General features: G+C 36.0%; 1 protein-coding gene across 1 annotated transcript in view; it reads right to left on the bottom strand.

Moving 5' to 3' along the window:
• The window catches only part of ERLIN1 (ER lipid raft associated 1), a 37,200-nt gene that overhangs the window by 4,507 nt on the left and 8,583 nt on the right, over nt 1-24,110 (bottom strand). Inside the window, exons 6-11 of the mRNA XM_077778770.1 lie at nt 20,795-20,920; nt 18,242-18,315; nt 10,926-10,984; nt 8,973-9,064; nt 1,314-1,403; nt 188-267 (exon numbers count right to left, since the gene is read on the bottom strand). Coding sequence (XP_077634896.1) covers nt 188-267; nt 1,314-1,403; nt 8,973-9,064; nt 10,926-10,984; nt 18,242-18,315; nt 20,795-20,920 — 521 coding nt within the window. The remainder of the gene's footprint in view (nt 1-187; nt 268-1,313; nt 1,404-8,972; nt 9,065-10,925; nt 10,985-18,241; nt 18,316-20,794; nt 20,921-24,110) is intronic.

Genomic DNA, 24,110 nt, shown 5'->3' with positions numbered 1-24,110 from the left:
TTCTCTCCCCAGTGAGTGTGTATTATGACTTGATAAGTGATTGGTTGTTTCTAAAGTGTGTGATGGTTAACTACCCTTCTTTGACACTGGATAAATCACCTCTATCACACTAGAGTCCCCCACAAAGAAAAGCAAAACCCTGAACACTATATTGTTAGTCTCGAGAGTGGCATGGAGAGCCAGTCACCTTGTTTGAGGTGGCATATTTGTGTGCAGCATAATACTCAGCATCTGCTTTCGCCTTCTCTCGGGCCAGAAATGCAGCATCTAGCAAACAAAACAGAGTCAGGGTGTTTAAAACAAAGGAAAATTGCAATCTATTTCCTCAGCTGTGTAAGAGTTCACACTCTGTATTAAGTAGAGGTCTCTTTCTCCACTGAGTGATCTTACTTTATTCATTTATTTTTAAAGATTTTACTTTTTTTTTAAAGTGATCTCTACACTCAACGTGGGACTCAAACTTAACAACCCCACGATCCAGAGTCATATGCTCTACTGACTGAGTCAGCCAGGTGCTCTTCAATCACTTAAAGACATTTAATAGCAGAGCAGTTTTCAAAACCCAGTCCCCAGACTCTTTTCCAAGGGGAATACTATTGTCATTGTTGAAGAACTCTCAGCTCATCAGAGTGTGCTTCATTTTCACCTAGAGCTGCTCCTTTCCTCTACCCGTCATCACCCAAAAGCGCTCACACCCTACCCAGGCTCCAGGTTTCAAGTAAAATAAGGAGGTCCAGACATGAAAGCTCTGCTCTATGTATTACACTGTCCCTCCAAACTGGATTGAGAATCAGTTAATGCAGAATGACAGGAAGCAGCAGTAGCAAAAGAGGTTGAATGTCTAATGTTCAAGACTGTAAGCTCAGAACATCAACATCTCCCTACATGAAATCTAGGAGTTTGAGAGCCTTTTATGAAAACTGGGGCTGCTTTTCTCCTGGCTAAATTTTTTTGTTATTTTTTTTTTGGCTGACAGGTAGGAAAGAAACAAGTAGTGGTGGCGGTTTCTTATATATTCTTTACAACTGATTATGGATAATTCTCATACTTTGCCCGAGGACAAAGTGGTAGCTAATAAGCCGTAACTTAAGGGCAGGAAATTGAACAGATGAGTTACCTAGAGTCAACAACCAAGAGCAAAACACATAATAGTAATTGGAAAAAAAAAAAATCTGTCTATGAGAATAGCAGGACAGCCACTTCCTCCAGACCAGATTATTCTATGGCCCTCCCATCCACCATAATAAAGAGCCCAATCTCTGAAGCAGAAAGATAGTTCAAGATAGTCGGACACTCTTTTCTCTCTGATGTACCTTCAATTTCAGAAATGCGCTTTTCAGTTTCTTTCTCCATCACCTTCTGCTGAAACCGAATTTTTGCCACTTGTGCAATCTTCTCTGCTTCTATAATTATACACAAAAAAAGATACATTCAAAAACATTTCTCTGGGTCTGGAAATACTTAGAATTAGCAGCATATAGTCTTAACATTTAATTATATAAGGTTTTATGGGCTGTTTCATTAAGTTTAAACATCCAGACCGTAAACAACTCAATAAAAAAAAGGAATTTATTTCCTATTTCATTGTTGACAGTGCTGGTTTTGTGAGAAATGGGAGTACAAAAGGTAACAGTTCCAGTCCTTCATGGGATTACACAGCAGCAGTCCACAAGCTAATGGGGAAAATGATATTCATGAAAAGTACTCAGAACAAAAACAGAGCAAAATAAACTCATGGCAACACAGGACAATCTTATAAAATGGCAGGAGAAAGAAGGAATAAAGACGGTAAGTTAAACCAAGAAGGCTTTGTGGACGAAATCTTAAAGAAAATAATGGACATGACCTAGAAGGACATGGCAAAAGGCGTAAAGACAAGAACAAAGAAGCAGTCACAATGAAGGTGATTACGGAGCCAGGTGACAAGAGAAGACAACAAATAATCAGAATAGAAAGAATACTAGAAGACCTTCATCTTGAGTAATAGGTTGAAGAATTTAGCTTTACTATACTCAGGATCAACCATTAAGTTACCAGTAGGGAAATGACAAGATGAAAATACTATCAGAGAAGGAGAATTCTGACTTCTGTAGAACATAGAAGAGAAAGCAGGCTAATTCATCTGACACTATGAAAACAAGTGTTGGGGGTGAACACGTTGGTCGCAGCAGGCAACTACAGGCAGGGAAAACCAAACACCCTTAAGTGCACCAGTGGTCTAACCAAATGATCCAGGACCAGGGAAGAAAGACTCTTATTACACTTTCAATTCAATCACTGCGATTCTTGAAGAACAGTCTCAGTTCTCCTTTTCAGCCAAAGAGGGGGAGTATTTTAACACATATTGTCTCTGTCCCTGGGGAAAGCGTATAATAGAAAAAAAATTTCTGTTTTCCTATTTCCAGAAGATCCAGTATCCTTTAGCACTGACCCCAGTGCATACTTCCCTATTTCCTCATTAGCATAAAATCAACTTATATCACTCCACCTCCCAAATAGACTACGATGTTCAACTGGGAATAACAGAAGACATTTGGAGCTTATAGCTATAACCCAGAGAATCATGTCTCAATGTAGGGAGACTGTTGTAGTCATCCCACTTGATGCTATTCTCTGACATGTAGAAATGAACCTGAGTTGGGTTCTAGTTCTAGAGAAATGGTGGAATAGGCTGATGAGAAAACCCTTCAGCTAACACCACCTTAAAATATAGTAACTTTTTAAAGTGAGTGGCTGAGATTGTAAGAAAGAATGGGAGATCCTCAAGAGACATAAGCAAAGGAAGAGCTGAGAGCTGGTATAGTGGCAGTCCTGGAGGTGGTTATTAGACAAGTCAGGGAGACGGACCTGGGTTGTTTCCCATTCATTAGATATTAGAGATATTAGAACTGGGACTCCTATATAAAACTGACACCAATAAAGGGCTTCAATTCCATTGAGACTAAAAATCTCTACCCACCAGCCCAGTGAGGAGAAGTAAGCTTCTCTCTACCTAGACAAACACCACAGTGAAACTGGAACACCCAAAGGCAGAGAAAAATTATAAAAATAAAAAGAGAAGAGGAGGCCAAACAAAAATGAAATAATATCACCACAGTGACAAAAAAAAAAAAAGTAAGTTCTAAGTTGGGCTTAGAACTGTAGGTTAAACTACTAATTCAAGAATGAAATAAGGGGCGCCTGGGTGGCTCAGTCGGTTAAGCCTCTGACTTTGGCTTGAGGTCATGATCTCACGGTTCATGGGTTCAAGGCTCGCGATGGAGCCTGCTTCGGATTCTGTATCTCCCTGTTTCTCTGACCCTCCCCTACTCACGCTGGCTTTCTCTCTCTCTCTCTCTCTCAGAAATAAATGAAACATTAAAAAAATTAAAAAAAGAGAATGAAATAAAATAATTTTGGACCAAGGAAGAATGAGTAAGTTATCCATTTCTTCGCATTGAAAAAACAACAACAACAACAATAATAAACTAGTAGAAAAAAGAATGAATTGTCAAAAACAATGGAGAGGGAAAAAATTAAGTAATGCCTATAGATCAAAATGGATATTTACTGTAAGAATGATAATAGTAATAATCAATAAGGGAACAAAAAGAACATAAAACTAAAATACAAGGAAACTACGTAAAATTGAGGGATAGTGATAAGAAAGCATTCTAAGGTTTTAAGAGGATAGAATGATTAGCTTTTGACTCTGTCAAATCAGGTATGCTTATTAACATTTTATAGGCAATGACTAGTTATACATTCTAGAAATGATATAAACTTCCAATTAAGTAAAGAATAAAGAAAATCCAATCAATTCAATACCAATCGGAAAAGAGTGAAAAAAGAAGCAAAGGAAAAAATGCATGGTAAATAGCACAAAATTATAAGATACAAACAAATCCAAATATAACAGTAACCACAATAAGTATAAAAAGACTAAACTCACCAGTTAAAAGACAGATTCTCACATTGGATAAGATAACAAAATCCAGCTATATGCTGTTTACAAGAGACACACCTAAAACATAATGACATAGAAAAGTTGAAAGTAAAAGGATGGGAAAAGATACATCAAGAAAATAACTAACCAAGAGAAACCTGGCATAGTTATAATTTCATTAGACAAAATAGATCTTAAGCCAAAAAGTATGTCTGGGATAAAGAGAATTATTACATAACAGGAGCAATTCTCCCAAGAGATGTAACAATCCTGATTGCTCTTAATGATACAGCTCTAAATAATGTAAAGAAAAAAAATTACAAGTCAACAAATCTATGGTCATGGTGGGAGATTCTAACACCTCTCTCAGTAACTGATAGCTCAAGAAGGGAAAAATTATAATACAGAAGATGTAAATAACACAATTCATAAGCCTGACTGAATGAATATACAGAGAAAATGCATCCAACAAAAAAATAAAGCATTCAATCTTTTCAAGCACACATAGAACATTTACCTAAAAAATACTACATACTGATAGGCCACAAAGCAAATTCCAACAAATACTTAAGAATCCATATAACAGATCATATTTCCTGACTATCATGCAATAATATTAGAAATCAACAATAAAAAGGTAGCCCCCTAAAAACCTATTCAATCAGAAATTGAAAAATATACTTTTACTACTTCATAAGTGAAAGAAATCACAATGGAAATGATTTTTAAAAAATTAAAATTTTTTTTAATGTTTTTTATTTATTTCTAGGAGAGAGAGAGACAGCGTGAGCAGGGGAGGGTCAGAGAGAGAGGGAGTGACAGACTCTGAAACAGGCTCCAGGCTCTGAGCTGGCAGTCAGCACAGAGCCCGACGCAGGGCTCGAACTCATGCATGAGATCATGACCTAAGCGAAAGTCGGACGCCTACCCGACTAAGCCACCCAGGCGCCCCTGATTTAAAAAAAATTAAAAATGAACACCAATAAATAAACTACATTTCAAAACGTGAATAGAAAGAAAATTTATAATCTTTCATGTTTCGATCAGAAAAGATTGAAAACTAAAAATTAAGTAATTCAAGAAGTTAGAAAAGAACCAGTAAGAAAACTCAAAAAAAAAAAGTAGAGGAATAATAAAAATAAGTGTAAATAATGTAATTCAAAAGTAAGCGACAATAGAATCAACCAAATCAAGATGTAGTTCTCTGAAAAGATGAATAAAGTATCACAGACCTCTGGCAAAACTAATCTAGCAAAAGAGAAGGCACAAAAAAACACAATACTAGGAATGAAAAGGGGGCATGCACATTTGGTAGCAGATTTTAGAAATTATAAGATAATTCTGCAAATTTATGTCCCCAAGTTTGAAATTTCTGATGTGAAACGATTTTCCAGAAAAATATAACTGCTCAAACTTAAAAAAACAAATACCTGAACAGACCTATAGTTAGTATAGAAATTAGGTCAACAGGCTAAATGTTACCACCAAGAACAAGCATACAAGAAAGCACAAACCCCAGTAGACTAAGATGGTTTTTACAAGAGAGTTCATTAAACCTACAAAAAAGATAACATATTTTATACAAAATGTTCCAAAACACAGAAAAAGAAGAATGTTCTCCAAATCATTTTGAGGCTAGTGGAACCATTAAAAGAATAAAACCAAAAACCAAAACAAAACACCTGGCAGTAAGAGTACAAAGAAAAATGATAAGCTGAAATTCATAAAATAAAAGTAAAAATGAAGACATATAAAAGTAAAAATTTTAAAGAAATGATCAGCAAGACATATAGAGAAATGCACTGAGGTACATCTCGTACATCATGATCAAATAGGTTTATCCCAAGAAAGCAAAATAATTCAGAAGCAGAAAATCTATTAATATAATTCACATTAAAAGCTTTAAAAAGAAAAATTAGAAAAAATATATAGAAAAAAAATTCTAAAAGTTTTAACATCCATTCATGATAAAAACTCCTGGCAGGCAAGAAACAAGAAAGAAATTTCATGAACCTGATAAAAGTTAAGTACAGCAAACATCACTGAAACCATTTAAAGTTAGGAACAAGACAAGAATACTTGACGCAACCTTTCTTGAACTCTTTAAGTCATAACCTTGAAACCAGGAAGATAAGAAAAGAGGTATAGCACTACAAAGGAAAAACCAGAACTGTCCTGATCTGAAGATAGTTTGCTTACAACAAGAGACTATTAGAAATAATAGCATTTTCAGCAAGACTGCTAAACAACAACAACAAAAAAGGAACAACATACTTATACAAAAACAAAAACCAGTTAGCAAATGTGCACTTGTGGGGATGGGCACAGGGTGTTATATGGAAACCAACTTGACAATAAACTATTTAAAAAAAGACAATATGCCTTCAAAAAAGATCCTACTTACAATGGCAAAAAGCTTGAGGAATACACAGGAATAAATCTGCAAGGAAGTGCCAGAACTTTAAGAAGAAAATTATGATACTTTTTGAAAGACATTTCTCATAAATGGAGAAATACAACAGATTTATAAGACTCTGTATAAGTCTGAATGAATGAATGAATGAATGAATGAATAACTAACTAAATAAATAAAATGATTCTCTCCAAATTGACATGTATAGGTAATGTAATTCCAATCAAACCTCAACAAAGCATTTTGTAGAACCTGAGCTGGTTCTAAAATTTATAGGGATGAATAAAGGGCCTAGGATAGTCCAAGACAATTACAGGAATATTTAGGAACAGTAAAGAGGAATAGTTAAGGAGAAATTTGCTCTCCCAGATAGCAAGACTTAACATAAAAAGTGACAGTAATTAAAACAAGGTAATTCTGGAGAAGGACAGACCATGAAATTAAAATAAAATAGAGACCCCAGCAACAGAACAAATGATATACAGTATCTTGTTATATGGTAGGTGTGGCATAAGAAAAAGTAGGTAAAATAATGAACTTTTCAATAAATAGCCTAAATTAACTGGCTTGCTATTTGGAAAAAATAAACTGATCTCCAATATCACACTAAACCCTGAAATAAATTCCAGATGGACTGAAGATTTAAATATGAAAAGCAAAACTTTAAACCTTTTAATTATTTTGGGGTTAGGAAAGAATTCTTAAACAGGATAGAAAAAGTACAAATCAGAATGGAAAAGGCTGATGAATTTGATTATATGAAAATTAACTACATATGGATGTCAAAGACATCATAAAGTTCAAACGCCACAAAGTAAGAAAAGATATTTGCAATGCCTAAATCTGGGAAAGGATTACTATCTAGAAGACACAAAGAACTTTGATAAATCAGTTCAAAAAAAGTAATCAAATAAGGGGCTAATAATATATTAACAAGCAAGTCACAGACAAAAAAAGAAACCTGAATGACCAATAAACAATAATCAACTTTACTAGTTAGCAGAGAAATACAAAATGAAATTATAGGATACATGTCCACCATCAAACTGACATAAAATTTAAAAGGTCTAATGACTCCTAGAATTGAAGAGGATATGCAGAAATGGGAATTCATTATGGCATCAAATGAATTGGAACTCAGACCCTGCTGAAGAGAAAGTAAAATGGTAGAATCACTTTGGAGAGCAATTTGGCAATAGCGTATGTTATAAATTTGAAGATGTATATACCCTATGACTCAGCAATTCTATTTGGAAGCATGTATTACAGAGCAGTGCTTCTTCAACTACCTATGGAACAGCAGCCCCCAACCCCTTTTTTTTTGTATTTCAATTTGTTAGGAAACAATATTTTATAAATTATAATAAAAATTACTTGGAAAAATATTAAAAACAAAAACACAAGGTATAGTTTTTTATTATTAGATTCAACAGACACAAAATAACTATATAATGCTGTAAGAACTTCTGAGCACTCAGTGTCAGTTTCTGTCATCTCATTATGGATCAGAAACAAAAAGCCAGTGATATAGGACAGTGACCAACACTACATGTTGAGGAGCACTACCACTGGAAAGCTCCAAATATATGCACAAAGATACGTGGATACACTGATGTTACTGCAGCACTGTTCACAATAAGGAAAAACTAGAAACTAACTCTTCAACAGTAATCCATCAGAATGAACTGAGGTTCACTCATAGAATGAATGCACAGCAGTTAAAAATAACTATATCTACACATACCAATATGAATAGAACTCAAACATGTTGGTAAGATAAAGGCAAGCTGTGAAATAAAAGTTAGAGTTTGATACCATTTTTATGGTTTAAGACAATTCTATGAATTGTTTATTATTACATAGTTATAATAAAAATATAAAAATATGGACAGAAAGATTACATAAGCTTTAGAATAGAAGCTACTCAGAGAAGATAGTCAAGAAATAGGACCAGACAAGGGGGGGCTTTCCAACAGATACATAAATTTATTCTTAGAAGAAAATATGACCTGAAGGAATGTGGCATATATTAAGCCTTTATTATTCTCTGTATATTTCTGCATATTCGAAATAGTTTATAAAACACTTCTTAAACTTTCAGCATCCCAAGGAACAAACAACTGAGAGACTAAGAGGGCAGTCCAACACACAGTATCCTAGAGTGTTTAGGAAGTCACTGTGATTCAAATAAGGTGAAAGCAATCCCGCCGTACTGTCGGAGATGGCATCTATTCATCCAGATAAAACTAAGTGCATATCAACAGCAAGGATGCATGCTATAAAAACGAGCTTTGGCCAAAAAGCTTCCCATTCTTAAATTGTATGCAAACAAAAACTCTACTCCACAGAGGCTAGAGCTGCCCCAAAACCCTATCTATTTTCCTGGTCCTTGAGAAAAAGAGCAGTAGCAGCCATACATAGTCAAGAGTCAAACCACTTCATTAAGTACTGGCACCATCTACTTTTAAAGGCTGTAGGGCATCTGAATGAACAGAAGAGTTTCCAGAATTCTCCACTATGTTTGATGCAATCTTATTTGATCTTATCAATATCCATCATCAGACTGATAAAGAACAGGACAAATTCGTAACACATGTTCTTAGACATATCCAATTCAGAAAGAAATCAAAGTACCTATGACAGCCTTTTTCCTTTCTGTCTCAGCTTCTTTCTCCACAACCTTTTGTTTCTGTGCAGCTATAAGAAGTTTTGTCTTTTCAGCCTCCCTGTGAAGCAAAATATTGTAAAAATTAGAAATGATATGCAGTAATTCTGACTCTATGGTGTGTCAGAGAACCATTTGCAACAAGAACTTTCTGATCCATTATGGTGCCAAGAGAGGTGTTACCTTATTTTACTTATAATAAATCTGAGGCTGAAGGGTTAAATGATTTGCCCAGTCACCCAGATAAAGGAATCAAATTCATACATTTGAATTTAGTCTGACCTGTATCACAGAAAGGCCTGTGATCTGGAAGTACCCAGAGTATATAAATGCTTCTTTTACTGAGGCCTCCAGCTAGCCCATATAGCACTCGACCAATTAGCAAAACGCAACCACCCCTAGGCAGATGCAGTCCCTTAGGTACGTGGTCTGGCAAGCAGAACAGAGCTGGATTTCAGCCCCTCCTCAGGTACTCTTGTGCAGTGGCCCTGTTTGTTGTATGGAAGATATAATTAGGTGGCAGTTATTAAGTAGGGAACTGGTGCTCAACATGAAAAAGACTTTTCTGAGAATCTGAGTATTCTAATAATGGAAATGGCTGGCCTATCACTAAGCATGTACAAGTGGTGACTGGGTGACCAGATGGCAGAAAAGGTGTATAAAAGATTACTATTAGGTGGGAGGTTAGTTCTCAAGGTGGCTTTTAATTCTGGGATTTCAATAGTCTATAAAATTAGGAAAGAAAAGAGCCAGATTTATCTGAAAAGTAACTCCAAGAGTTTCCCCAAAACATTTCCCCCTAAAGATCTCTCCTTTCCTCCTGCCAAAATGGATAAAGACATAAAATGGCATTCTGGAGATTACAAATTATTTGAAGGCAGAGAACATACAGTCTTCATGTTTCCATCACGAGAAGCTATCATACTGAGAGCCTTAGATAACCTGAGCCATCAATTTAAAAAATTTCTTATACCAATGGATCAGACTCATGATCTACCCAGCCTGACACTCTGTGCTTTATAGCTTCAAAAGAGGAGATCCTTTTCTACAAATGAAAAGAGAAAATAAAACTCTGCATAATGAAAGATACAGACTTGGGAACAGTAAGGACTAAGCAGTATATTACCCAGGAAAAAGTATTATTACTTCTTGGACCCCCATACTTATACAATCTGTTGTATTCTTGACTTGTGCAAAGTTATTTTTCCAGCATTTCATATTTTTTCCTCTTAAAATACCAGCCAAATTTCCTAAAGACTTTTGTTTTTTCTTTCCACTACCCGTCATATAATAATAATACTGCCATTTCAACTACAATAGGTATTCCCCTAATAGGGATCTTCAGAACACTTAAAAATGAATTTCATGTCAAGCAAGTAACTTCTCATTCCCAGCCAGCCCTGGACACAAAAGAGAAGACTACCAGGAGTCAGTTAAGGCAAAGCTTCCCAAAGAAAATTATAAAGACCTAGGTGTCATTTTGGATACACAACCACATAAAGATGAAAATCAAACTTTATGCCAATAAGGTGTTTCTATTCTTACCATTACAACACAGTGACACAATATAGGCACTCCCTTCAACCTTACCAGCCAGGACTCCTTCTCTTCTCTATTAGTATTTAATTCAAGATATTCATGTCCAAATTACAGTTCCTTACCCTTCCAACAATAGTTCTATAGCAAACTGCATCCTTAGCCTCTAAAGCTGCTCCCGAAATGTTCATATATAAAGGGAAAACTAATAACAATCTAGAGAATTAAGACACAAGAATAGATAACATTGTTAGAATTAAAGAATGGAAAATAGATATACACCCCACCCCAGAGTGTAATATCTCATATAGAACTTTTCTCTACACTGGTATATTAATAAGTAGACAGCCCTAAAAAAATATTGGGCTCCCAAACATATTACTCACATTAACTCAAAATTTCTTCTTATGGCTTCTGGGATTTTGGGTTTTGTAACACGCACAGCCTAAAAAATAAAAGTGAAAAGCCAAAGTATATTTGAAAAATAAATCTTCAAACTAAATCTACAGAAAAACTCCTCATATGAAACTAATAAAACAACTATGACATAGCTGCCTACTAACACGTGTGGAGATTCCACTACAAAATCTGTTTTTCATGCCATCACACCAAGAATCAAGATAGGCTGCTTCTTGCTTCCTTAAAAAAATGCTTGGCAACAGGAAAAGCCACTCCTATCCACTGAGGAAATAAACTCCTTTAGGGGAAAGGTCCTCCCTTAAAGACTTCTACAAAGCTCTTCAGCTGGATACTTTTGTTTCCTTTTCAGGCATGCAAACCAAAGAAACAGAAGGAAAGCAAAATTCCAAGATTTAAATTGTAAAGTAGGAAACAGTCAACAACAAAAATAAAAGCAAACAAAGTTCAGGTCAGTATATACAACTTAATAACAGCAGACAGTAAATGTATTTACCACTTCCTAAACCTGTAATCACTCAATACTGGCTATACATAAACAGTCCAAAGCTGAAGGAAAACAAATACCAGTTAACAGCTTACATTCTTTCTTCCTAGGAACTCGCTTAGAACAAAGCCGACTTGTCTTTTTTAGACATTGTTTACTAGACACTTTGTTTCCCTAACCATAGTGTACTTTGACATTAATTAAGATTATCTGCTTGAAAAGTGCAGCTTTTTGAAGGCTGACTTCTCCATCAGGGAACTGATCTCTCAAAAGCTTTTGATTTAACTAGTTAAACATCACTCACCCCCCATCTGTATTGCAAACACAGACAACAAACTCCTGATCTGAAGAAAGTTTTAATTCGCCTCTGAAAACTGGCTAAACTTTACAAAGCCTCTATGCACATAACCTTCTTTTAAGGATTTTAAAAGAAGACTTTTAAAAACTTTTAGGCAACACGGCCTTTCCAACATGTGAAATAACAGTCAAATCTGTTAAGAATTTGATAGCTATCATAAGCAAATACAAGAATTAGTGAAATAGAGTAAGAAGTTGGGGGCTGTAGTGAGAAAACTCATTACATGCTGAAGGTAGAGCACGTGAGGCCCTAAGGAACAACTTACGAGATATCCAGAAGACAAATAAAAATTCTTAACAAGCATTTGTGAGATGCCAGATTTCATGATGTGACTACCAGCAACACAAATGACTACCAACACATTTTAATATGCTCCAGGAGGAAGCACTATCATTTTGCATTTAATTAAGAGACTGCCCATATATTTTTTAAAAAAATTTAATGTTATTTTTGAGAGAGTGCAAGCAAGGCAGGGACAGAGAGAGAGGGGAACAGAGGGTCCAAAGTGGGCTCTGTGCTGACAGTAGAGAACCCAATGTGGGACTCAAAACAAGATGATGGCCTGAGCCAAAGTTAGATGCTCAACCAACTGAACCACCCAGGTACCCCAGTCTTATTTTTTAAAAAGCGTAAAACAGGACTGTCCTCCAAAGATTTCTATCTTGCTGTATGAGGGAGGCTGAAGAACATACTAGATGCTTATCAATCTTGGGAATCTCATAATTTTCAAGTACGTGTAAAATAAGCATCTACTGTAACAGACAACGTAAGTTATCATAACAGACTTAAAAATTACAACATATCCAAAAACAATGTCCAAAACACGCAAGCGTGCGCGCGCGCACGCACACACACACACACACAAAGTAGAGAGGTAAAAAAAAGCTGATGAATATATCTGAAAGTGACCGCTGGGTTATAAGCATATATCTTATTTAATTTTATTTATTTTTTAAATGTTTATTTTTGATAAAGAGAGAGCATGCACAAGCAGGGAAGGAGCAGAGAGTGAGAGGGAGAGAGAATATCCAAAACTGTCAGCACAGAGCCCCATGTGGGGCTCGAACTTACGAACCATGAGATCATGACCTGAGCAGAAGTCAAACACTTAACTGACTGAGCCACCAAGGTGCTCCTAAGCATATATTTTAAACAGAATGCCAGCACATAATATAGTCACTCTCTTATACAACATAAGAAAAAAATACCAAAGATGCATGTTTTCATAACTCAAATTTGCCACAGTAGTTGTTCAAGAAGAAAAATGGAGTATAAATACAGACAATGGGAAAATTAAGATACTGATTATTACAGAGAAATGTATATAATAAGAATTAACTGGGTGCCTCATCTGTGCCAAGTACTGTTTGTTGTAGGCACTATGAACACAGTAGTGAACAAGGTGAGACTGCTCTCATGAAACTCAAAATTTTAAAGGGAGAAAATAACAACAAAAAGCAATTAAATGAATAAAAAAGTCTCAGATAGCTATGAGTGTTATGTGAAGAATTAAAATAGGATGAGTTGGAGACTGGAAACACTAGGTTGTGGAGGGTTAAATTAAGATTTTTATTTTGGCATAATTATATAAATAAAAAATCTAAGGAAACTCATAAAGTTTCAGTCAAGTAAGATATATAGATCTAAAGATCTGTTGTATAACACTGCACATACAGGCAATGTATCTTGCATTTAAATTTTAAAAAGGGGGATTTTTGGTTAAATGTTTATACCACATATACAACAAACAAATCCAAGGAAATTAACAAAAAAAAATTTTTAGAGACAGTAGATACACAATAAATTCACCAAGAATCATTTCCATTCCTCAGTGCTTATGCACAAAAAGACAACAAACAGCATTAAAATTCAGTAAATCCATGAGTATTAGTTTAATTTCAGATATAGGTTTCTCACCTAGGTCAGAAATTCTAAAAGAAACAAACATGACGATATGACTAAGTAAATCCATAAATTATGTTCCTTATTTTTAAACTTCTATGCCAATTTAGGTACCTGATATAGCTTGAAAATATCAATAATGAAAACTCATCTGGAAGAATAAGCTGGCAGAAATATCAAAGCCCACTATTTTTGAAAAGATAACAGAGGTGCCTGGGGTGGCTCAGTTGGTTGAGCGTATGACTTCAGCTCAGGTCATTATCTCGCGGTTCGTGGGTTCGAGCCTGGCATCAGGTTCCATGCTGACAGCTCAGAGAGTGGAGCCTGCTTCAGATTTTGTGTCTCCCCCTCTCTCTGCCTCTCCCCTGCTCATGCTCTGTCCCTCTCTGTCTCTCAACAATAAATAAATGTTAAAAAAAAATTTTTTTAAAGATAATATATCTCACAAGATTTAAAAGTGAATAAAAGTTGAATTATCATAACATACAGTAATGTGTTAAAGAAGGCTGATGAATCACCTGGAAATTCCAAAAGAGCATTCCAGCTCTTGTAAGAAACTTTTATGACAAGATTAAGCAACCAAAACAATGGAGATCTTGATCAATCGGTTTAAAAATGTATTACAAAGCGACATTTTATCTTTCAGTAACTTTTTTTTTATAAAATCAAATAAATACAACTAAACTTGAAAGATCCTTCTCACTGCCATGCAGAAAATGACGTAGATAAAGGTAAAAGTGAAAGTGGGGCAACATGAGAGGAGGTGAGATGGTGTGAGATGGTGGCTTGGCTTAAGGAGGTGGCAGTGAAGATGGAGGAGTGAAGTTTTACATGGATTTTGGTGGTAAAATCAGCAGGACATGGGGTCTGATTACATGTCAAGGGTGAGAGCATTGTCAAAGATGTCTCCCACATCTAGATTAGTCTGAAGAGAAAGAGGGGTCATTACTAACAAGAAGGAAAAAGCAAGGGAGAAGCAGCAGATTTGTTGGGGAAAGATTTAGGGCTGAAACACTAATGAAGGAATAGGAAACAGAAAGATCAATGGAACAAAGTAAAAAAAAAAAGAAAAAGTACTACATAACAGGATTTAGCAGGCAGTACAAATGGCATTTCAAACAAGGGAGATGGGAGCATAAATTATTCAGTAATTTTTTTTTTTTTATTTTATTTATTTTTGAGAGAGAGAGAGAGAGAGACAGCATGAGCAGGGGAGGGTCAGAGAGAGAGGGAGACACAGAATCCGAAACAGGCTCCAGGCTCCGAGCTAGCTGTCAGCACAGAGCCCGATGCGGGGCTCGAACCCACGAACCGTGAGATCATGATCCGAGCCAAAGTTGGACACTCAACCGACGGAGCCACCCAGGCGCCCCTATTCAGTAATTCTTGTTGCTACCAAATTGGGGGATGGAGAATTGGAGCCCTACCTCACAACTGACATCACAATGGATTCCAGATGAATTAAATATTTAAATATATTTAAAAAAATTTTTAACAATTATTTAATTTTGAGGGACAGAGTGTGAATGGGAGAGGGGCAGAAAAAGAGGGAGACAGAATCTGAAGCAGGTTCCAGACTCTGAGCTGTCAGCACAGAGCCTCATGTAGGGCTTAAACCCAGCAACTGTGATATCATGACCTGAGCTGAAGTTGGGACACTTAACCGATGGAGCCACCCAAGTGACCCTAAGGTTTATTTATTTTTGAGAGAGGAAGAGAAAGAATGCAAGCAGGGGAGGGTCAGTGAGAGGGAGACAGGATCCAAAGCAGGCTCTGTGCTGACGTCAGACAGCCTAATGTGGGGCTCGAACACACAAACCATGAGATCATGACATGTGCCAAAGTCAGATGCTTAACCGACTGAGCCACCCAGGTGCCCAAAGGTCTAAATCTAAAAACACAACTGTAAAAGCAGAGAAAAATGAGGTAATTTCCAATTTTATTTAAATTTCTATATCATAAAGTGCTGAAAGTGGCTTAAAGTATGCCAGCACTACAAAGCACCATAAAGAAAAAAATACTAAAATTACTACATAAGTTTAAAGCTTCAGAATCGCCAGGGGGTGGAGGGGTAGAATTAAATGGTAAAAAAAAAACTAGGAGAAATGTTTCCCATACATTTAAGATCTGTAATAATTAACATAATTCACAAATGAAATACAAATGACCGATAAATATCCTAGGGCATTCAACCTCAATAATTAATAGAAAATATCAGAATAATTTCTCTAAAAGGATTGAGAGTCAGCATGCATGTTAATTATTTGGGTACACTCACAATCTAATGTGTAGGAAACTACAGTTCACCAACACTAATGATGACAAATGTTACGATACTAAAATTTTTTGAAAGGGGCCATTTGGCAATATGTATCAAAAAGCCTTCAAACAGGGCATACACTTTAACTCATCAATCCTACATTTAATAATTTATTGTAAGGAGAGTACTCTTTGGAATGAGCACTGGGTGTCATATGTAAAAGATGAATCACTAGGTTCTACTCCTGAAGCCAAAACTATACTGTATTTCAACTAACTTGAATTCAAATTTAAAAAAAATAATAAATAAACTGGAAAAAAAACAAAAGAATTTATTCTAAGGGAAGGATTTTTGTATAAGCCTGTCATTGCAACGTGTATGACGGTAAAAACTGGAACCATAGATTAATTACGTAAAACCACTGAAGGTGATGATGTAGTGAATCTATATTTTTGACTTGAAAAGATGCTTAATATATACTGCTAATGAAAAAAAGCAGGTATGGTATGATTCTACTTTAGCTTAACATTATTTTTACCTATAAACAAATATATGCTCCTCTAGATTAAGAAGAATCTAGAAAAATACAACTGTTAACTCTGCAATGGTAAGACTACTGGTGAATTTCACTTTATTATTCATCCTTTTCCCAATACCCAATTTCTCTATAACATATAGAACACATCTGTATGAATATATTCAGAGTATACAAAATAGAACCACAAATCAGTAAGAAAAAGTAAAACAATACAACAGAAAAGTGGACAAAAGATATGAAGAGGCAGTTGAAAAAATAGCCAAAGAAAAAAAATCAAAAGATGCAACTTCATTAATAACTAAAGAAATGCAAATCAAAGGGAGATATAATACTACTCCATATGACAAAAATTAGCATGTCTAATTGTCTCAAATGCTTGTGAGGCGTATGTAGAAACAAGTATTCACATATACTGCTGGTAAAAATACAGACTTACATAGGTTTTTGAAAGATGATTTGTATATAACAAGGAGATGTGTCAAGAATGTTCACTATCTTATTGCTTACTAATAGCAAAAAACTGGCAACAGAGAACTAATTATGTAATATAAGGCAAAGAATTCTAGGCAGCTGTTAAGAAGAATGAGCTACATCTCCCAAGTAAAAACCTGAGGAGAATCTAAGAATCTTGTTTCTGAGATCACACGTGATCACTCACAGTGAAGGTACATTCTCAACAGTGCGACACTTGAGACATGTGACACCAAAGAAAGTTTTCTCTTTAAAAGAGCTGTAGTTAACATTCATCACCACAAGAGTCGATCTCCTAGAAACTCTAAGAAAGGACACTAGAAAAGCTTTATTACCACTTCTCAGGGAATCCAGACCTACAGCCACCCTTTTAAATGTTACTGACCATGAATGACCACAGTAAGACATGCATTTTACAGTGACACCCAATATAAACACCTACATACTTACATAAAAGAAACAAAAATTTCACAGAATGACAAACTTATTAGTACATGTCCTGTGCTCTGATTTCTTTTCCTCTTCAATTTCATTTTATTTAAAATGCTGGTCATGATCCACCAAAATTAATTTTAGAATCTACTTATGGATTTCAACCCCATCGGAAAATACACTGACCCACAAAAGCAGGCAGACAACCTCTCTCCATTCTATCTCCTAATGCTACAGCCACCACCACTACCACCAAATTCACCTGCTATCTTACTTTTATTCAGGCAATTCCACCCACCTAAAATACCTTCCTTATTCCTTCCCCCTATATAAATCCTGATTAACTCTACCAAACCCATCTAAAATCCCAACTCGGTCATAGTCATTTCCAGGCAGACTCTCTTGAAATGTTCTCTAACTCTAAACTCTTATAGCAATACTCATCCAATCAGTTTATCTATTAATCATATATAACATCTATTTTGATAGATTATTCGTTTTATACTGAAATTCTCATTTATAATCTTACTGAGACTAACATCTTACTCTTACACTGATTTATAACCATTACTGTACCTTAATAATGCCTCACACATAGCAGTGCATGGATTTCATTTCCTTGTAAGAGTCTGAGCTTATCTGTTCAGAAGAAAATGACACCTAGGGTAAGCTACAAGACTATTTTATTTTGAAGAAACCTAAAGTCAAACTGAGAAAGCTATTCTATAGAATACCTTAGCACTTCAACTCAGTAACTGTTGAATAAACAATGTTCAATGAAAGAATAATTCAAAGCCCTCAAAATTCCTAGAGGATTTCCCTAAGAAAAGGGCTTACCTGTATGGTGAGGCCTGGAGCCATGACATTCAAATCTTTCTGCAGAGCTTGCTTCAGGTTTTCATCTATTTGATCTGTTTTTGAGGCCAAGAACAACAATTCTCATGATGCTCAAAAAAATTTTTTTTCCTTGTATTAACACTGAAAAAAGTCCAATCATTATTAGACCTAAAGTTTCCATGGTACGGTTCTTCTGTAGAGTTTAAACCACTTCACATATATATGAAAATAAAACTAACTATATATTATAAATGTATAAATTATTATATATGTATTTAAAATTTATATTTAATTTTCCTTTTGTATGGGAGAAAATGTGAAGAACTGTCAAAGCAATTAGGGAAGATGATAAACAGGTTGTTTATCAGAAGACAAATGACAAACAGGTTGTTTATCCAATAAGTGGATAAACAATATCTTAATTGTCTTTAATATCTTAATTCAGTAATGTTACTTAATGTCTCCTGATTCTCATAAAAACCAAATTTCTGTCCTCAATCTTTAACTCAAATCTCCAAGTAACTAAATTTCATTTCCATGGACCTCTGCCTATTATTTTGGATTTAAAAAGGGAGGGAGAAGGGGCGCCTGGGTGGCTCAGTAGGTTAAGCGTCCAACTTTGGCTCAGGTCACGATCTTGCGGTTTGTGGGTTTGAGACCCACACTGGGCTCTGTGCTGGCAGCTCAGAGCCTGGAGCCTGCTTCAGATTCTGTGTCTCCCTCTTTCTCTGCCCCTCCCTTGCTCATGCACTGTCTCTCCCTCTTTTTTTTTTTAAAATTTTTTAATGTTTTTTATTTATTTCTGAGAGAGAATGAGAGAGACAGCATGAGCAGGGGAGGGTCAGAGAGAGAGGGAGACACAGAATCTGAAGGAAGCTCCAGGCTCTGAGCTAGCTATTAGCACAGAGCCCGATGCGGGACTTGAACCCACGAACTGTGAGATCATGGCCTGAGCCAAAGTTGGACATTTAACCGACTAAGCCACTCAGTCGCCAGTCTGTCTCTCCCTCTCAACAATAAATGTTAAAAAAGAATTTTTTTTCATAAAAAGGGATGGGGGAAACTCACAGTAAGATCTTTAAAGTATACAAGAATGAACAATAAAGCTATCACTTCACTTGGCCTTGTAACTCATGAATTTTCTACCTTAACAGTACTTTCACCATTATTAAAATGACCAATGATATGACAAATCAGGACAGTTTTCTCATACATTTAGTAGTTGTCAATCATCAATGAGGGAACAACTGGTAGATCTCTAAAATGATTAACCATCCCTATGCCTGACTCTAAGAAATTCACTAAGAACTCCAGGAGGGAGAAGTGAGCAATCAACAGCAACAACCCAATCAAGGGTCACAGCTTTCACTATCATAAATGAAAAGTATCTTGTGCAGCAAAGACTTAACATAGCAGTCCTGAAGCTGTGATCCTTAGAAAGGCTTGTCTGCAAGTTGGCCTTTGGCTGTCACCTTAGAATTTGAATTTGGAAAGGATTCCCACTATTCCCAGAACTGGTAAGAATGACTCACTGTGCCTAAACTGTTTATACGACCAATGTGGTGTATGCTGAATACGTGCCTTCCTTCTGGAAGTCTAGAATTTTGTTATACACTAGGCAGAGGATGTCCATATCTTAGCCCCCCCCTCCCCCCACTCCGCCACGCAATAAATTCCGGGCAGTAAGTATCTAATGAGCTTCCCTAGCAGACAACATTTCACCTGTGTTGGTACCCTTTGATACCCAAGTGTATTCTACATGACTCCACTGAGAGAAGACTCTTGGAAATTTGTGCCTGGCTTCTTCTGGATTTTACTTTGTATCTTTTTTGATATAATACATCTTAGCTGTGAATGGAACATAGTACTGAGTCCTCTCAGTCTTCCTAGAAAATCATCAAACATGGGGATGGGTCTTGGGAAACCCCAAGAAACAGACTTATGCTAAAGTTCCCCAAATTATATATTAAAATAGCAACAAAACTAATTTTCACTAAATTATCATAGTAAAAACAGAATATAGTCGGTAAATAATGATCTTTTTCTACTCTCTATCAAGTTACATATAGTGCGTTTCAGAAAATGGTTCTCATTCTTAAAGTATCTTTTGAGTAACTATTTGCTTAATTTAACCATAAGAAATTTTAAACTTAGGACAAAAGAATTTTTTTTTTATGTTTTATTTATTTCTGAGACAGAGAGAGAGAGAGAGAGACAGACAGACAGCAAGCATGAGCAGGGGAGGGTCAGAGAGAGAGGAAGACAGAGAATCTGAAACAGGCTCCAAGCTCTAAGCTAGCTGTCAGCACAGAGCCCGAGATGGGGCTCGAACCCACGAATCGTGAGATCATAACCTGGGCCGAAGCTGGATGCTTAACCGACTGAGCCACCCAGGTGCCCCAAGATAAAAGAATATTTTAAAGACAAATGATCTATTATAAATTCAGAAGAAATGGTGAAATAACATGTTTACTAATATTGTTATAGCATCCACAGAGTTGACTAAGCTTTCCAACTGATTATTCACATATTTAAAACAAATAAGATACTCACCAAACAATTCAATGTAAACTTCTTGAAGTGTATGGGCACTGCAAAACTGGTTCAGTTCATGGTGGATTTTATTGAAGATTAAGGTCTTGTCATAATCTGCAGTGTAGTTCCTCACGATATCAAACACTGAAGGAGAGGTACAATCCATTTTTACCCATGTAGCTTCTAATTCAGCCAAGGTAAAAGTTATAATATACATGACGAAAAGTGCCAACAGAACAGTGAAAATATGAAACACAATTCATAAACCCTGAGCATTTCTTGTGCTCAATTTTCCAGATGTTACTACATCTGAAATTCTAATGGACAACTTTTGAATTCTATACTAAGAAGAACCTACATTATCTTGGAGGTAATAAGGAACTGTCAAAATCTTCAAACAAGAGTATGACACAAGTACAAGAGTATCACATCTGTACTATGGCAGCAGCGTGAAGATCAACTGTGGGGCAGGGAAAGTATAAGGCAATTACTGCAAAGCCAAAGTTTAGCTAAGGGGTAAAGAGGGCCTGAATCAACTGAAGAACAGTTCGGAATAAAAGAAGGAAGCAGCTGCAAACGACCATTTTGGAAAGGTGACCATTTTTTTTGTTTCTCTTCAAATTTTTATTTAAATTCTAGCTAGATAACATAGAGTGTAAGATTGTTTTCAGGAGTAGAATTTAGTGGTTCATCACTTACATATAACACACAGTGCTCAACATAACAAGTGCCTTCCTTAATACCCATCACCTGCCCAACGAAAAGGTAGTTTTTAAAGGCTATAAAAAAAGATATCAGGCTAAAAGGAAAAGAAGCAAACATTCACTGGGCTGGGCTTTATATCAGGCAATATACATACATTACCACTTAATTTTCACACAAAAAAATCTCCAAATTTTGCACAATAGGAAACAGAAAGAAAATTTGAAAAATGTGCCTAAGAGCACATACTAGATCACACGAGAATCCGTGTTCTACCTATTAAAACACTGCTTTCTTCATTTGACAAAATACAGCATCCCTTCTTAATACAGACTCTAGAGAAAGTCGGGATAGAAGGAACTTACTTAAACATCATAAAAGCCATCNAAAAACTGAGGACTGATGGATGTGGGGGGCGAGGGGGGGATGGGCACGGAGAGGGGCACTTCCCGTGGGGATGAGCACTATGTGTTATATGGAAACCAACCTGACAATAAACTATTTGTAAAAAATAAAAATGAAAAATAAATTTTAAAAAAAACCACTGCTTTCTTCCTTGATTTCTTTTTTTTTCTTTTTTATAGTTTACTTACTTTTGAGACAGAGAGAGACAGAGCATGAGCAGGGGAGATGCAGAGAGAGAGGGAGACACAGAATCTGAAACAGGCTCCAGACTCTAAGAAGCCAACACAGAACCTAATGCGGGGCTGAAACCCACAAACCATGAGATCATGACCTGAGCCGAAGCTGGATGCTTAACCGACTGAGCCACCCAGCCCCTGCTTTCTTCCTTGAGACCCAAAGACTAGTTCTACTGGCTTTCCCATGGAAGGTGTCAGGTATAACTTGATTCCAGATCACAACTGATGGACAGGCCATCAATAAATACTTGCTGACTAACTCATTTGCTTGGTCGTTTCCAAATGAATTGTTGATCCAACAGTTTTCTTATCTGTGGTTAGAGAACTAGAAATAACTTCCCTTTGTCTATTTTTCCAATCATAATCCATTTCACTGATTGTAACCAGGGAAAGTAGATGAAAAAAAGACAAGGAGAATAATCACTGAAAAATATAATCCAAATCCACTTGACAGTAATACAGCTTGCTCTCTACTCTGAAATTCTTTTGCTATTTGTGCCTGTACCAGTGCCATGAAATTTAGCATGACCTTACATTCCAACATACATACATACACCTATATATATATATATATATGTGTTGGTATCATGTCTTCTGAAGTAAAATTAAAAAACCCTTAGGGAAAAGGCTCTAACTTCACCTTTTTAAGTTGTTTTTGTCAAACACAGTATTCTTTATGTATTAATATACATGTAAATTTTAATAATAAGGATAAAGATAAAATGGCAGATCTTTCAAATGAAAGCAGGGTCTCAAACAGACCCACGTATACCTGGGTTCATAGCAGTATTATTCACAATAGCCAAAGTGTAGAACCACCCCAAGTTTTCATCACTGGATAAATGGACAAACAAAATGTGGTATATATACAAAATATTATTCAGCCTTAGAAAAAAAGGAAATTGCAACACATACTACAACATTGATGACCCTTGAGGACAGTATGCTACGTGAATAAACCAGTCACAAAAAGACAAATACTATGATTGTACTTATATAAGGTACTTAAGAGTAGGCAAAATCACAGAGACAGAAAATAAAATGGTAGGTGTCAGAGTCTGGGGAGAGAGAGAAACAGGGAGTTAATGTTTAACGGGGTACAGTTTCACTTTTTCAAGAGGAAAAGAGGTAGATGGTGTTAATGGTTACACAACAATGTGAATTTTTTTTAAGATTTTATTTTTAAGTAATATCTACACCCAACGTGGGGCTTGAATTTACAATCCCTAGATCAAGAGTCACATGATCTACTGAGCCTGCCAGGTGCCCCTGTGAATGAATTTAATATTCAGTATGCATCATACACTTGAAAAATACTTGAGACGGTAAATTTTAAGTTATACATATCTTACGACAATTAAAAAAAAAAAGGGTGGGGGAAAAATCAAACATAAAAAAAAAGTGAATCATTCTTCCTAACTTCTAAGTTTTTTATTTGAACAGTAATCACTCCATCTCTGTGAGTTTTCATCTTATATCAATTAGAAATTTTTTTTTTGTTTGTTTTGTTTTTTGTTTTATTTATTTCTAGGAGAGAGAGAGAGACAGCATGAGCAGGGGAGGGTCAGAGAGAGAGGGAGACACAGACTCTGAAACAGGCTCCAGGCTCTGAGCCGGCAGTCAGCACAGAGCCCGACGCAGAGCTCGAACCCACGAACCGTGAGATCATGACCTAAGCGAAAGTCGGACGCTTAACCAACTAAGCCACCCAGGCGCCCCCAATTAGAAATTTTCTATGGTTATAAATCAACGTGGCCCAGGAACTGATGTTATAGATTTTTAGCACATGAGAAAATGTTCTCTCATCCTGACTGGATAAAATGCTACTTTCTAGAAACTCTAGAAATAATCAATGACCATCTGGCTCTTAGAAAACTCAGATGAGAGAAGAGTAACACATAAAGTTGTAGAAAGTCAACTCATTTAGGACTTGTGACCTGTTTCTGCCACCATTCCCCAGAAAAGGAAAAGATTCTCATTTTTTTATAAAT

The sequence above is a fragment of the Crocuta crocuta genome, unplaced genomic scaffold, assembly GCF_008692635.1.
Source record: "Crocuta crocuta isolate KB4526 unplaced genomic scaffold, BGI_CrCroc_1.0 scaffold170, whole genome shotgun sequence".
In the NCBI taxonomy this organism is placed as follows: domain Eukaryota; kingdom Metazoa; phylum Chordata; class Mammalia; order Carnivora; family Hyaenidae; genus Crocuta; species Crocuta crocuta.
Note: the sequence above shows the minus strand (reverse complement) of the source record. Positions and strands in the feature narration are given on the sequence as shown.